The sequence below is a fragment of the Ochotona curzoniae genome, unplaced genomic scaffold (assembly GCF_017591425.1).
Source record: "Ochotona curzoniae isolate NIBS_2020 unplaced genomic scaffold, NIBS_Ocur_1.0 contig_2210, whole genome shotgun sequence".
NCBI lineage: Eukaryota > Metazoa > Chordata > Mammalia > Lagomorpha > Ochotonidae > Ochotona > Ochotona curzoniae.
In genome coordinates, this window is record NW_024465369.1 from 21983187 (window position 1) to 21999983 (window position 16797).

Sequence of the window (16797 nt, forward strand, 5' to 3'; positions counted from 1 at the left end):
GTATTGTACTTCAATCTTTTCTTCTGTATATAATAATAGAGAAGCTTACCTTTGCTATATAATAACATTCAGTAATATTTCATATTCTTTTAAAATAGTTTATTTATCTACAGCTTATACTTTTATAATTTTATATTACCTGATGTCTTATTTTTAAATCAAATTTAAATATTAAAATCAGTGAGGAAAGTCAAAAGGAGAAAATAAAAATTAAATATTTTATTAGTATCCTGTCTGGAGACTTAGCAGAGAGAAGATTTTGTGATTAGTGTTATATTTGATAGAAGGGAGCATGTATATTGAGTAATGAAAGTTGTACATGTATATTGTATTTATAATATGTGATAAGCATCCTCAGCAGTTGCACTAGAGTATATGTAATCCAACTCCTTAAGTAGAAAAGTTGCCTGTTAATCAATGATAGATTATATGCAGCCATGCGTACTCACACACACACATATACACATGCTAGCAGTTTCACATAAAAGCTTCTTTGGCTTTAGTAAAAATCACAGTGAAAATACAAGACTTCATTATCAGCCTTCCTCCAAAAAGTTTTTCAAAAGGCTCAAAAGAATGCATTCCAACATTATGATAAAATTGAAGACCTGGGTGAAGAAGAAATTTATTAAATAAATTGAATACATGGCTATATATACCCACAAGGATAGGAGTTGATCACTAGTGTATCTCTGAGCTTTGTACTGCGAAACAGAGAGAAGTAGAGCCAGTGCTAGAATTTCCAGTATCCCCCTCAGCAATAGCACAGCTTCCTGGTTTTCAGGTGCTTTATTTATAGAGACAGTTTCTTATGGTTGGGAGCATTCTTATAACTCCGAAAAGAAGGACTTCCCTGAGTTTTAAGTTGTGTTTCAAAATAATATTATAGTAAATCTTTGTAAGCCACAGTTTTTAGTGTAGCTGTTGGAGATTGTAGCCACAGAATGTAATTCTGCTTGTCCATGGCAGTCCTTCATAAGTGTTTTGGCATTTGCTTGTCTATTTATTTCTTTGTTGAGGACAAACTTTGGCTTCCTTTTCTGTTAGCTGGCCTTCCCATGTCTCCTATGAAGCCATGGGCTCATAAGGAACAGGAGTTGTGTCTTCTCCTTCATCCGTGTTCCTGTGCTTGGAAATGGTGACTGTGTTCCTTCAATACCCCACTGACAATCTCTTGAGCGAATACACTGTGTTTGTTCTGTGAATGTGCCACCCAAAACTTAGGATTGTCTCAGGAAAGTTGTATGATCACTTGCCCTCCTTAGGATTTTCCTAAGTACTTAGGACCGCCCAGACTGAGAGTACATTGGCTTTTGGGAGGCCACACAGCGTACATGATCCATTCATTTCCTGTTAAGTCTAACGTGGCTGACTTTTGTTCCCAGTATGCTTCTGGGCTAACTGAAACAAGACTCAACAGGTACTCCAGTAGTTTCTGTCCCCTCTAAAGGCAGCATATCTATAGAATAACAGTGTTTCTTTTCTTCTTGTTGTCACCTGGGGAGTTCACTGTTATTCTTAGCCATTGAAAAAATTAAGTGTGTCATATATTATTAATGAATTCTGGTTAATATTTTTGGTTAGAATCGGGTCAAGGTCAGAATTTTCTGACATTGCATTAAAAACTTAAATAGGTTGTGGTGTTTCATTTAGCTATTTGCAGATTGTTGGTAGCAGCAGTTGTCCTTGTTCCAGTCCTACTTCCATATGGGCTGTAATATCATGGGAGACTTCTAATAGCATCCATGCCTCACTAGGATTTAGACACTGTACATTTCCATGGTTACAGTGCCAAAGACAGAAATTAGACCAGTTTGATGTGACTTTTCTTTGGTGTGCCCCTTTTTAGTTCTCACAGATGATTCTTGGATAAAATCACTTTTAAGAACCTCACTTAAGATCTTGTCTAGCTCTGTAGTTTGTAATGTGAAGTTTCTGCCTTCTTTTTTCCAGAAACAGCTATAGCATTTTCTTGCTCCAGTTTTCTTTCCCTCCCTCCCTTCCTTCCTTCCTTCCTTCCTTCCTTCCTTCCTTCCTTCCTTCCTTCCTTCCTTCCCCTTCCCTGTCCTCTCCTCCCCCTCTGTTCCCCCCTTCCCTTTTCTCACATCTTCCATTTCTGTGTGATTCTCTGGAGAATGCCCATACATTTTCCAGCTGCTGATTACTCACATCAGGATAGTTGAGGACACTTGAAGGAAGCACAAGGCACAATTTTTAAAGAAGATTTTATTTATTTATTTTTTTATTAGAAGGGTAAATTTACAGAGAGAAGGAAAGCAGAATGATTGTTCATCTATTGGCTGCAATGGCCAGAACCCAGCAGGTCTGAGGCTAGGAGCCAGTAGCTATTTCTGGGTCTCCCAAGTGGGTGCAGGGTCCCAAGACTTTGGGCCATTCTCAGCTGCTTTTCCAGGCCATAGCAGGTAGTTGGATGGGGACTGGAGCAGCCTCGGCACAAACTGGTGTCCATTTGGAATGTTGGCGCTTATAGGTGGAGAATTGCCTGGTTGAGCCATCCCACTGGCCCCAAGTAAATTTTTCGTTGTTACATGAATTCTCATGACTTTTATTCTCTTTGCCAAGAGGACAAAATAGTAGGATCATTCTGTGACTCTAGTCATTTACTTTGATTCCTTCTAATTCATAAGTGATCTGTGATTATGAAAATTACAAACAATGGACATGAAACCTTAACAGATTTGTTCCATGTCAACTTCTTGTAATATCCCTCCCCTGTTTGGTTTTGGTTGTGGTATTCTTGGAACTGTTCCAGAGATAAGGGATAGGAAAATGTCTCATGCTCATTGCTGCGTGGGTGCTGTAGTCTTCACTCTTCATCTGGTGAGTGTTCACAGTTGTCTGCAATATGTCCTAGTCTTTGAAGAATCAAAATACAGTATCAGCTTGCCTTTGAAAATTTCTTCTCTTCCTACATTTCCTAACATAGTTGTTTCCTCTACAGACTTACAAGCACTTTGAACCTGTTTCTGTTGCTTGAGTGTTATGCTATCAATTATTTATTGCTGCACTTTTCTTTGCTTACATTCATATTTTGCTACCTCAGTTAGACAATGACCCTGTTCAAGGTTAACAATACTACCTGATGCCCTCTTCTGTTGTAGCTCTTTGTAGCATAGGGACACGGTGGTACTTAGTCCATCTCATGTGATTTCACTGATTCTGGGTATGCAGAATTATCAAAATAGATATGAAACTACATGTGATACCATCACAGGCATGCAATAATGTGATTTGAGCAGTGGACAAGGTGATTTAGTGTGTTAAGCTGCCACTTGAGACACACACTCACACACATATCCTATATATCCAGTGTTGTAACATCTTTAATTAAATGCACTTCTGCTTCTGATCCATTTGCTTGCCAATCAACATATGAAACAGAATATATTGGCCTAAGTGCTTGGATCCGTAACCAAGGAGACCTAATTGAATTACAGACTCCTTACTGTGGTCTGGCCCAGCCCTGGCTGTTAGGGGCATTTAAGAGTGACCCAGCAGATTTGAAGTCTTTCTCTTTTTTCTTCTGCCTTTTAAATAACAGATATCTTTAAATGATGCAATTACATATATTCTTAAAGAGTACAGTTCCTATAGTAATAATAAATAATTGCTTCCTCAAAAATACGACTTTCCCTTCCTCAAATTTCCTTTGCTCCTTCAATTTTTGCTTTGCTTTTCTTCTCATACATTGGTTGTTTCATATTATATTCCTGACGTTGAAGATTTTTGGTTTTGGCATTATTTGTTCACTGTTGCATGGCAACATTTTTATTCTTTCCAACCATCTGCTTCTCTTTAATGTGCATACTTTTCCTATGGCTGAAAATATTTTCATATCCAGCTTTAATTACTATCCTAGGATCTTGATAGATGGTGGATTTGTTGTTTCTGTCATAGACCTCTTACGTTTAATGATTCCTTGATAAATACAAGCAGGGTATATTTTGTCTAGCTGGTGTTTTGAGTTTGTTCTGTATCTCCATATTTATACCATGTAGATTAACAGGCAGATTGTCAATACATCATTCCAGTCTTACTAAAATGATTCCATTTGTTTAAATGGGAAGGTGGGATTCAGTGGGTGGTAGCTTGTTCCAGGGCCCTTAGCTTTTTAGGCTAGGTGCACATTCTGCAAGCCGCTCCGTACATCCTGCTCTCCTGTCCATACATTCTCCGTGCATGTTAGACTGTTTATCTAGCCTTTGGTGCTATAAGAATGGGTGATAAAAATTCACTTGCTAGACCAAATGCGAGAATTCTTCAGGAAGCTGTCCTTAGAGGGATGTGCACAATCGATCATTACATCCCACCGTCCATTGGTGCTGTTAGCATGACAAGAATAGAGTAACCAGCAGCAGGAACCTGGGGTCTAGACCATCTCCATTGATGTGCAGCTCAAGGCAGTGAGCAACAAGATGGAAGTTCTAGAAGTTTTAGCATCTTCCCTATTATTTACAGGTCATCATTTTGGAATAAAGCAGAAATTAATAATTAAATTTAAGGGAATGGAGGATCCTAACTCACACTAAAGTATGGAATGAGATTTGTGGAAGTTAGATGATAAGAAATTGAAAAGTAATATATTTTTTTAAAGATTTATTTTTATTATTTTTTTATTGGAAAGCCGGATATACAGAGAGGAGAGACAGAGAGGAAGATCTTCCGTCCGATCATTCACTCCCCAAGTGAGCGCAACGGCCGATACTGTGCCAATCCGAAGCCAGGAGCCTCTTTCAGGTCTCCCACGCGGGTGCAGGTTCCCAAAGCTTTGGGCCGTCCTCGACTGCTTTCCCAGGCCACAGGCAGGGAGTTGGAAGGGAAGTGGGGCTGCCGGGATAGAACTGGCGCCCATATGGGATCCCGGGCGTGCAAGGCGAGGACCTTAACCACTGAGCCACCGCCCTGGGCCTGAAAAGTAATATTTTGAAAAATTTCACAAGAATGTTGAAAAATATTTGTGATCCTATGATGGCCCTATGTAAAAACACAGAGTGATGTGGAGTCCTCTGCATCTTGGTGAGATTTGTTTAATGACTGGAATGAGATAGAATAGGATATAATTCCAGTTACATATGCATTTATTCAATATAAGTTAATTGAACACGAATCATATGGCACCAAGTACTTGGCTTGTCTTATAGCATGTTAGGAACTAGGTGCTCTGATGAAGAAAGTTATAGAGATTGACATATAAATATTATTAAAATATTTTAGCATTTTATTGGACTTCATTTCTTGTTATTTTTCAAAATTTAAAAAAATCTGTATTGAGTGTAAGACTTCTGGCAAACAAATGTGCTATCTTAAGGATATGTTCCGTCTCCTGCTAAGAGTTATTCTTGTTACAAGATAAAGGCCTGATTCTTTCTTTCTTTTTATTTTCTTAAATAATTTTTTAAAGATTTATTTTTATTTCTTTATTGGAAAGTCAGGTATATAAAGAGGAGGAGGAGGAGAGAAGATCTTACTATCCACTGATTCATTCTCTAAGTGGCTGCAATGGCTGCTGGAGCTGAGCCAATCCAAAACCAGGAGCTTCCTCAGAGTCTCCTAAGTGGGTGAGGGTCCCAAGGCTTTGGGCCATTCTCGACTGCTTTCCTAGGCTACCAGCAGGGAGCTGGATGGGAAGTGGGGCTGCTGGGGTTAGAACTGGTGCCCAAATGGGATCCTGGCGTGGTCAAGGCAAAGACTAGCTACAAGGGTACTGTGCTGGACCCCCTGATTCTTTTTCCAAGCCATCTCCCTAGCCACTGTCATTGGTTAATTAGGTTCGTCTAAGACAACCTGGCTACCGGTAAAACTCTACCAAGGATGTCTCTGTGTAATTGCTAGTTATTAATGAATTGCATTTTTGTTAAGCATAGCAGACTTTTATGTATTTTCAAATCTTCCTTGAGTTTTAAAACTCTATGTTCCTATTACATTAACCTCTGTTGGAATTGATAAACTATTCTTTCTTTGTAACTTAATTAGCATCGGCAAATGTCTTTCTTGTGTATATACTTTGAAAATTGAAGTGTTTACTTTTTGTTTCTTGATAAGATAGTCATATTTGCTTTGGATTATCTGTTTGGAAAATTCAGCAGTTTAATAAGCCTTTGCTAACTTCCTGCCTTAGCCTATGTTGATTTCAGAGTCCTCCCCAACTCTTTGCATGTGATTTCCTATTCCTTAAATATTGTCTAGGTATTTATTACTGTTGCTGTCATTATTTAGCCCTGTTTTTATTTTGACGGTGCTAGTTGTACTTTGCCCGTTGGTGTTGCCTTGCCAAAGTCAGCTAACAGTAAACCGTCGTGGTCCTTGTGCGTAGACCCTCATCATAGTTTTAGGCCTCTGTGGAGCCCCGAGAAAGTGTTAATCCTTTGCCTGCTTGGTTTTAGGAGGAATGCCAGCTCCTGAACAGGCCTCATTGGTGGAGGAGGGGCAACCACAGACACGCCAGGAAGCTGCCTCCACTGGTCCAGGCATGGAACCCGAGACCACAGCCACCACTATTCTAGCTTCGGTGAAGGAGCAGGTACATTCTCTTACTGCAATTGGAACCAAATTAATGCCTTTAAAAGTTAATCTTTAGATGTGTTTTAAATTTGTTTAACATCCTTGACGCCTTCACATTTTCTAATTATAAGGTATTTACATCCCTGAGTACATTGGGATGACTGGCATGTAGAGCCGCTCCAGGTGCCAGTCAGAATCGGATCATGCAGGATACTTGTGCATCTGCAAGTAAGGACAATCTCGATGGTGATCGGTGTCTCTGTCTCTCCCACATTGCAGAGTGTGTGCATGCACGCCAGCTGTGTAAAAAGTATACTTCACAATGCTGAGTTTCCCAGCAGGACTCTGGCAGCCTGAGGCCTGTAACAGCCTTAGATACTGTGAACATTTTAACATAGGCATAATGCAGGAGTGTCTCTGTGATTTTTTTTTTTTTTTTTATAAAAGCTGTATTTGTGTGTTTGTCTGAATCCAAGTATATTCATTTGTGAGCTATTGTTCTAAAGCTTGTCAAAATGTGCCGGTTTGCCTCAGTGTCATGTTTCTGTTACTTTTTAAGGCACTGATACCCTTTATCCTTTAAACCTAAGTAACCTTCTGAATTAAGTCTTATCTCTTGTGCTTAGAGAAAGTAGAATTCTGGAATTCAATTTAAGATTTAAAAGCTGAAGAATATAAATATAAAGCTCCAGAGAGATTTCTTTTCTGCACCTTCTCTAAAAAACAAACAAGCAAAAAACAAAAACCTGTCCTCTCTAAGGGGTATTTTTATGGAAGTACCTAGTCAAAAACAATTCCAATCCTAATGCAAAACATCTGGGTAACATTTTCCTTCTTGAGAAATAAATTAGAAGTAGTTTCTGGAGTATTTGTTCAAAAATCAGTGCCTGAAGCTTTAATGACTAGTGACGACCGTGAAATGAAGAAATAGCTAATGTCTCAATATTTTCTTATGTGCTGTAATTTAAGTAAGAAATGTAGCACAAAAGCTTGCTCCATATCTGTGACATACATCTGACATTAGAAGTGTTTTTTTTCCAGAGAAATGATTTCACAACTTTTAGCATGAGGATGTCAAAATGTTTTCCATTTCTCAGTGAAATTTGAAGGTGTAAACATACCACAAATTGAAATTTTGAGAACTCATAAGAAAATTAGTCAGCTCATCTTCTGCTATAGAATGTCTACACTATTTAAATTTTTAAAAAATTATTGTCATTAGTATTCTACCTCTTGATAATTCTAAAGATTTGACCCAAAGAGCTGTAAACTCTTGATTTATTTGAGCTCTAGGGTATCTCCTGTCATTTAGTGAAATACAATAGTAAATTTATCAGATTTCCCAATACTGTCTTAAAACTAGAAGCAGTGAGCAGCAAGCATAGCATTGAAAACTTGATGTTTGTACCTTATGACCAGATATACTACGTGTTGAAGAAAATGTGGAAGCCTTATGGTTTTTGATATGGAATTCCTTAATGGCTTCAAATGACTTCAAAATGTTATGTTTTGATAATAGTGTTTTGGATGAGTATTTTATGGGAAATAGCAAGAAAAATTCCAGTTCCTCAAGGTAACAAAAAAATGGCACATTTATTTATTTATTTATTAAGAAATAATAATGTCTTCAAGATAATTTAGTTAATGAGAAGTTACACTTGCATACTTTACATACACTTTACATTATATTTTTTCCTGTTCCTAGGATTTTGAGTCTTCTTGCATGTATTCACTCTGATACCTAATTTCTTTTACAAGTTGTCACGCATTAGTACTTGCCATTTCAGTCTTTCAAACAATAGCACTCTGTATGTCTCTTGTTCTAAGGTATGTCCTTTTATAAATGGTTAACAGTGTCTCTTCTAGACACTTGTAGTACTAGGCAGCATATAGCTGGATTAAAAATTTCTTGAGATTGTCCTATAAGTTATTACCCTGTGGTCTTCCCAGTTGGGTAGAGCATAGAAAAGTTTGATATGCGTATGAAAGTTATTTGGTGTTTATGTATATATTTGACTTTAAACTACTAATCAGAATTTGTCATTCTTAGCTTACATAGTATAGTCATGGAATAGCTAATATTGATCTTACTTTGTATAAAGGGGCAGTGTCTTGGAGGAGATGTATTTATGTGTAAATATTGGTCTCAAAAAACAGTGCGTGTTTAATGGCAGAGGTGTTTCAGGAAGGGGATTCCCTTAGAGTATGGAAGGGGAGAGAATCCTTCAGTGCAGAAGGCTAGTTAGGCTATGTTTCCATTCTGGTTTCTAATGAGGCAATTAAATTAACATATGTAGCTTTCTTTTTTTAAAGATTTATTTTTTATTATTTTTGTATTGGAAAGGCGGATATACAGAGAGGAGAGACAGAGAGGAAGATCTTCCGTCCGATCATTCACTCCCCAAGTGAGCACAACGGGCCAATACTATGCCGATCCAAAGCCAGGAGCCTCTTCCGGGTCTCCCACGCGGGTGCAGGCTCCCAAAGCTTTGGGCCGTCCTCAACTGCTTTCCCGGGCCACAGGCAGGGAGCTGGAAGGGAAGCGGGGCTGCCGGGAATAGAGCCGGCGCCCATATGGGATCCCGGGCGTGCAAGGCGAGGACCTTTAACCACTTGCGCCACCGCGCCGGGCCCCGTATGTAGCATTCTTAAGACAGGATCTTGTACCTGGTATGGACTAGTATTACCATGTCATTAATCTCTGTATTAGAAGAAAGAGCTCCTCGGCTTCGCTGTTGAAGCTACTTTCAAATGTGTCTAGGGATTCAGTGGGCCTTTGTTTGAATATCGATAGTATCAGAAGCCCAGGAAAGAGTTTGTGAACATTGAACAGTGTTTACACTAAATTGTGTTTGTGCTATATGTACATATGCATTTTTAAAAGCTCATATTGATCCTAAGTGAGAACAGTCTTATGTGTATATTGTGAGAAATGGAACAAAGAAAAGTAAATTTTGTTAACATGATGATTTATTGCAACCTCATACATAATGTCAAGGCACTTGGGTAAAAATATTCCAAATAGTATTTGTCATACCTTAATTGTAAAAGTGTTGAGTAAAGTGCAGCCAGGTCACTAAAGTGTATACTCTTCCCTGGGCAATTCAGTGGACATGGTCGGGTGGGGATGTGAACTGGCAATCAGCCAGCAACAGGCAGTCTTGTTAATTACTTGTTTGCTGAATATCTGAGACCTGATGTAGACTGTAATAGAAACATTGCCATCTTCCTCACTGGATCACACACTCCTCAGTACAGAAGCTGTTCCCTGTTCCTTGGTGTCATGATGGGATTTACATTCTCTTTGTTTTACAAAGCGAAAACCTTTCACATTGGTGCCAGTCACCTGGGTGCATCCCTGTGCAGGTACAGGAAAAGCCCTCCCTCTAACAGGACCTTGTGTGTTCAGGTGCTGCCTCTTTCATGCAACCATATTTACCCCTGCTGGAAATCAAAGTCTCTTGTTCCCATTGTCATTTAGCACTTTATACCAGTGCTGTGACTCCCTAAATTGTGAACAGCTTTGGATTTTTATAATCAGCTGTGGACAGGGCCATGTGTTAAGGTAGTCATTGTTGTGTACGTGTGTAGTTTTCTCTTCTCCCAGTACCTGGAACATTTTAGAAATGCACTAGATGCTTGTTTGGGATGGAATAAATGGATAATTCTGTCTGATTACTTTGTCACCAACTAGGTATTTTTGTCAAGGTAATGAATATAATGTACAGCTACCATCACATAACATCTTGTAAGGGAGAAAGTCTCATAGACAGCACCTCCCAGACATCTGGGAGAAAAGTCATCTCCTAGATGTACTTTCTTAAAACAGTTTGAATCAAACTATATCCATAGATTCAAGGACTAAATCTTACCTCTGTGTGGAGCAAAGTAAAATTCCATTTCATGTAGATGGTGAAATGATGACTTAGATATTACAATGTTCATCTCCCATGTGTCCAAATTAGCAGAGAGTTAATGCAAAACATAAAAGTAGGTAGTTATCTTGATGATGTCATAAAAAAATCCACTGGTGCCATTTATTCCTGGTGATGAGTGATTACTAAAGAAATATTACTATCCTGCTTTAAGAGGAATTAAAGAGTCCACTGTGAGAAAAACAAAATCATGTGATCCTTGGACTTGAGACCAAAGGCACAGAAAGTGTCATTTGACCTGCCACCAGTTGGCTGTAGACAGGATCATCATTGAGCCGGTTCCATAACCCTTTGGTCTTCCCACAGGGTAGACCTAATGCAAATGCAGGAATCTAAGAGGAATACAAATGGAGGAAAAGAGGAGTTTTTTGGATCCCAGTACTTTCTGGATACTTAGCAAACTTTATACTGGTTAACATGTAGCTTATATCTAAAAATGAAATAAAGAAACATGTTAAGATTTGGTGCAATTAAAAGGCCTGCCTCGAAGAGTAAAAAAATTTATTCTTGAAAAGCATGGAACACCTTTGGATGAAGGGAAGTTGGAGTTGAGAAGTCATCTGCAACATAGTATAGGAGAGCTCATTTTAGAGGCACAAAGAAACTGTGAGCTGAGGGTCATGTGGAGGGCATAATTATTGATTGGTAGATACATTGTAGCTGTATAATTGTTAGGATGGGATCTCTTTTGAGATCTGTGAAAAAAGACTATATAATTAAGCCTGGGTAGAATTAAACTCATTTTACAATTTTATATAGGGTACAGATTGATTTGTGTTCTGTAAAATTACACATCTAATATTTATTAGATCATTCATCTTCTGTCGTAGAGTCGCTTAAATAATTGAGGTCTCTATTTGAACTTGGCCATATTCCTCAGGCACTCTAATGTCTATTTAGTTTTTCTCCCACAAACCATACTTTCTTATTTTTGGCTGATGATTTAAGATGTCTGAAATCCAGATTTAAGGTTAAGCCTAACACGCTAGCCTTAAAAAAAAAGTTAAGCCTAAAAAAATCTAGCCTGAAATGGTGAAAAGAAAGTATGCTTGGTCAAACATGCTGACTTTACATGTCCTCTTACCCTGGAGAGTTCCCAGGTTAGATCCTGGGTGTGGTTCTTCTGTTACCTTTCAAGGATAAAACTTGCAATTTTCTTCATGTTTATCTCTAAAGATGTTTTAGGGCTTTTATCTTCCCTATGTCCATATTAATTTAAATAGATGATACTTAAATGTCTAAGAGTGAAATAACTGTCAGAAGTCTTTAATTTCTGGAGACAAAATGAGGAAATTTGGAGTCCAACTGTGTCCTATTGATATTGCTACAGTTTTACATGGATATCTTGGCTTCAGTAATTACACACCCTTCCTGTATGGCTGAATGCCCAGAACTGAGCAAATTCCAGTACATTTATTTACTTTATTTTTCTGAAACTGAAACAGCTCAACTGTTAGGCACCTGCCTTTCAACTTCCTTTTATTCAGCTCTTAAGTTTGTTTACAATGAAATAGTTCTCTCTGACACACCTCAAAAGAAGACAGAATTTTCATTTCAGCTGTAAACAAGCATAGTTTGTAGTTTAACTCAAGTCAGTGTAATCTTAACTACAATGGCTAAAACCTCTGATTTTTTCCTGTAATAACAGGAAACTTAGTGACTTTTCTCCTACTGGTAACAGATTTTCCTGGCAGTTGTAATTATTGTGTGCTCTACACTTATATCTCTTTCATGCCTGAACTGCATCCTCAAACAAAGGTAAGATTGGTTCTTTTCTCACTGATTGTTTTGATGAGATCACTATATTTTGTTTTACATCCTTCATAAAAATATGAAGTTTAATATATGATTAAACAGTAGAGTTGTTTGTGACACTTGTACTCAAGAATTTGAAACCTGGTAATTGGCTCTTGGAGATCAGTCCCCTGATGTTGTATGCACTGTGGTCAAAATTTGTTATTTTTCTCCCATGTGTTACTGAAGAACATCGTTCCCAAGTATCCCCGGTTGAAGCATATGTTAGTGTTCCCTCCCACCACTAAGACAAAAATTAAGATTGCCAAAAACTTAGCTGACAACAAACATATACATTTTTCCTTGACCCATATTTGTTGATGAACCATCAGTCAAGTTCAGTTGCATGTGGAGAATAACTGTATTTCTTCTATTTGATTTAGTAGAAAATGTCTTTCTAGAAATATTGATAATGTAGAGCCTTTTGGGGAAGAAATCTCAACTCCTGCAGTTTGGAAAAGACTCCCATCTGGCTGGTCCCACACAAAGCTGGCTCATGTATACAAAACTGGAATACAGAGTATGTCCCTTCAATAGTTATTGCCTGTTGAGCTGAAAAAAAAAATGTCCTACATGGGTATAATTGCTCTTAGTAATTAAAATAATGTTTGTTGAAAGCCTATGAACAAATCACTTTCTCAGGGCGTAGAAAGATGCAAGAGCATATGTTCTTTTATCTAAGTTTTCTGTAAACAAGTAATAGTTATATGCTGTGTCAAGCCAATTTTATGGGAATCTGATAGCTTAGGCATTGGGACATTGATTTATATGATTGGGTTAGCATTACCTGTCTTTTACATTTGAGAGGATTGGAACATTTTTCCTTTGTTAACACTTAAAGCCAACCCTGACTTTGCATGCTTAAAATTGTAATTTCCTTTTCAGTTGAATAACCCAGTTCACAATTCCTGTTCAGAGTTAAATTATGAATATATAGGAAAAAATTTCCCTTGTACATGCAAACTTTATGCTATTAAATTTGAAATGAGTGACTGCTGAGTTGGGGAGATTAAATGGTTGACAGGATCATTCAGCATTGAATGCTCTGCTCTGCACAATCATTTTCCTTTTTAGAATCACTTTAAGAAGGAAAAATATTTTAGCAACACATTTCTCCCTTCAGGTGTAATCCTAAAGTTACTCCCTAGCTATTACTAGCACAGTTACTTGTGGGCTATCTTTATGTTTAAGTGTGTTCTATTTTGGTTATTTTGCAGAAGAGTTCTTATGGTCTGTCTTGGATTGTTTTTGTTTGACAAAGGGGTCCTACATGCTTGAGCCTCAGCAAAGTAATTTAGGTTGTGATTTTTTTTTTCTTCATTTCGGGCATTCTTTAGAAAAATTGTTTAAACATAAAGTCTCTTCAATAATCCAAAGACAAATTTTTCTCTTAGCTTGAATAATCTTAAGAGATTTTAGGCATTTAAAATTTAATAATGTAGAGGTTACATGCAATAGAATTAGTCTGTTAGTGCATATCAGGAACACATTATTGAAACTGGAAGACAAATACACATTATACAATTGTATATTATATAATTATATTTCAAACATGAAAATGACAAGAAAATTCCTCAACAGTAGTGTTGTGTCAATAATTTAACCATCATGTGGTATCATCTGCCCTAATAGGACTCTTAAACGTTTTTAAAAATCATTCCTAAAGCCCACGTCAAAATTAAAGTCTGTAGCTAGTACTCCTGGCATTCTGGCAAGCACTTGTGGAGGTATTAATTCTATTCATATTTAGCATTTCTGTGTTATGTCTTTATAAGTATCCTTTTTTCATTTTGACATAGCTGTTACTTATCAAAATATTTTCGTAATTAAAACATTTTTACTGAAGGAGTAAATTTATATTTCTTTTTTTTTTTTTCATTCATGATCTCAACTATGTCAATATAGCTGTTGTTTTCAGACTGTGAGTATTGGATTTAGTGTGGTAGTTTAGTGGCTAAAGTCCTCACCTTGCACACACCAGGACCCCATATGGGTGCCAGTTCTAATCCCAGCAGCCCCACTTCCCATCCTGCTCCCTGATTGTGGCCTGGGAAAAGAGTTAAGATCAACCCCAAGCCCTGGGACCCTGCACCCAGCATTGGAGATCTGGGAGAAGCTCCTGTGTACTGGCATCACATTGGCTCAGCTCTGGCATATGCTGCCACTTGGGGAGTGAATCAGTGGGTGGAAGATCTTCCTCTCTTGTCTCACCTCTTTGTAAATCTGACTTTCCAATGAAAATAAATAAATCATTAAAAAGAAAGATTAAAAAAAAAAAGACCGGTTATTGCAGGGGTGGAAGTTTAGTTGAATTTTTTCATTATACTTTTTTCTCATTTTTTCCTAATATGCTGAATAATTTTTGTCTATAAGAGAAGCTCTTAACAGCAGGTTCTTGACTTTTCTCTTTTTTTCCAGTTAGCAAAAAATAATGAAAAACTGAATTCTTGCTAATGATGTGCAAAATACTTACCATTTGCTGCTTTTGACATCATTCTAAGCTGACTGATTAGGAGATGTGAAGATCTGTGGGTAGGAATGTGAAATTTACGTTTGGATAACTGTGAGTTCTGACTAGAGTGCTGTTACACTTAGTTCTTTTGATTGATGTATTTTATGTAATTGAACAATTACTCAGTGTTTATAAATTCATGAATTTTTTTGATTATTTACTAAAAGCCTATAAAAATACTCACTGTACATATTGTAAGATTTGGAGAGTTCCCCTTTTACTGTAAAGCATTGAAGAGAATGATCAGAGGTTTGTATGTTCCAGCTCTGCAGTTATGACTTCAGTCTACTAGGCTTTACTGAGCCTGCTGTGTTGTGACCCAAGTAGAATACTGTCTCTTCTCTTCCCTACTCTCCTACCATTACTGTTGTTGCTGCTGCTGCTACTACTGTGGGAGATGGTTTCAAAAGATAAAACATAGTTGCAGTTAGCACTTAGGTATAAGAATCAGTGGTTACTATCAAATAGAAAGCCAACAAGAGATGAATAGGTAATGTTTATTAACTATGTGCCAGGCATCATTTTTTTTTAAGGTTTATTTATCTTCATTGGAAAGTCAGATATATAGAGAGGAAAACAGAGAGAGAGGAAGGTCTCCCATCCAATGATTCACTGTCTAAGTGGCTGCAAGGCTGGATCTGAGCCAATCCGAAGCCAGGAGCTTCTCCCAAGTCTCCGCATGTGGGTGCAGGGTCCCAAGACACTGGGCTGTCCTCAGTTGCTTTCCCAGGTCACAAGCAGAGAGCCAGATGGCTGCCAGGATTAGAGCCACCACCCATATGGGATCCTGGTGTGTGCAAGGACCCTAGCTGCTAGGCTACCAGGCTGGGCCCACCAGTCATGATCTTTAATGGAGCTGTCCAACATTCCATATCACAATTCTGAGTTACTGTTATGAAAAATCCATGTCTTATTTTTTTGGCTACAAACTATATAATTGGAATTCCTTCCACGCCATTTTCCGTCTTAATAGAGTTGGTGAGAAAATAGTTATTCTTGATAATATATATTATCCTTTCAGTAAATTATTTTTTTTTCAAATCAGCGAGATTTTTTTTACTTTACATAACTAAAAAACTGTGAGTTGTGCAGCCATTTATTATCAATATTGTTAAGCGGAGAAACTGAATCTCAGAGTTGAATGACTTGCCCAAACTTGCATATTTCATAAATAGGGAATTGGAGACTTCTATACAGGCAGTCTTGTGCAGGAGATGCATACTAAACAATTTGAAACTCCACCAGAGTCCTCAGTAGAAGAGAAGAATGAAGACAGGCGATGACTGAATTATTGCCTGTGACAAGTTAACAGAGACATTACACTGGTATATGGTGGAAAAGAGTGAAAGAAAACCTTGAGCAATGCTGTTAAATATAAAGGCTGTTGAAAGTCGATGTCAAGGAAATGCGCTGTATGCCTAATAAGGCTTCTAGGATAATTGGATCAAAAGCAATAATTAGAATTTTTGAAAGTTTTCTTGTGCCGAAAATACAACTCCAAATCTACTGACTTGAAGCAGTCATTACATTCCAGGCAACACCTTGACAAGGAGATCTACCCAGGAAATACTTTGACCAAAAAACCAAATTGATTCAGGAAGATAAGCAGCAAAAAATTACAATTATCCTGGTAGAGGAAATGATGTGAATACTCATACACCAGCAGCAGTTGATAAAGCAGAAGAAAACACTCCTAAATGATGAGTAGGTACCTCCAGCTACCTCCTGCCTTCTTTTTAAAGTTCTTAGAGAGAGCATACAGTATTTAATGAAAATTTTAAAGCCATAAGTTAAAATGATTTGGGGAAATTTTTCAAAAATAAGATAAAAAAATAGTTTTCAACCAATAAGATTAAAATAGGAGTAAAAGCAATAAATTTGTATGTGCTGCAAGATGTGGATCATTTGTCAAATGAATCATGGTTGAAAAACTGAATTCGCTTACTTAGGGAAATGTAATATTTACTGTGTTTATGATAGCAGTCTTCTGCTGTAGCAGGGGTCAGGGTACCGTGACTAAGAGCAGGACCTTCA

General features: G+C 37.6%; 1 protein-coding gene across 9 annotated transcripts in view; it reads left to right on the forward strand.

Annotated features, from left to right (window-relative positions):
- PKP4 (plakophilin 4) overlaps positions 1–16797 on the forward strand; it is a 222306-nt gene that overhangs the window by 63723 nt on the left and 141786 nt on the right. For 7 of the 9 annotated variants that reach the window (XM_040971595.1, XM_040971600.1, XM_040971598.1 and 4 more), the window contains exon 2: positions 6405–6541. In XM_040971595.1, the coding sequence (XP_040827529.1) occupies positions 6410–6541 (132 nt within the window). In that variant the 5' untranslated portion in view covers positions 6405–6409. Of the gene's footprint in view, positions 1–6400; positions 6542–16797 lie in introns of those variants that run through there. The other 2 variants (XM_040971601.1, XM_040971597.1) reach the window with 2 other exon arrangements.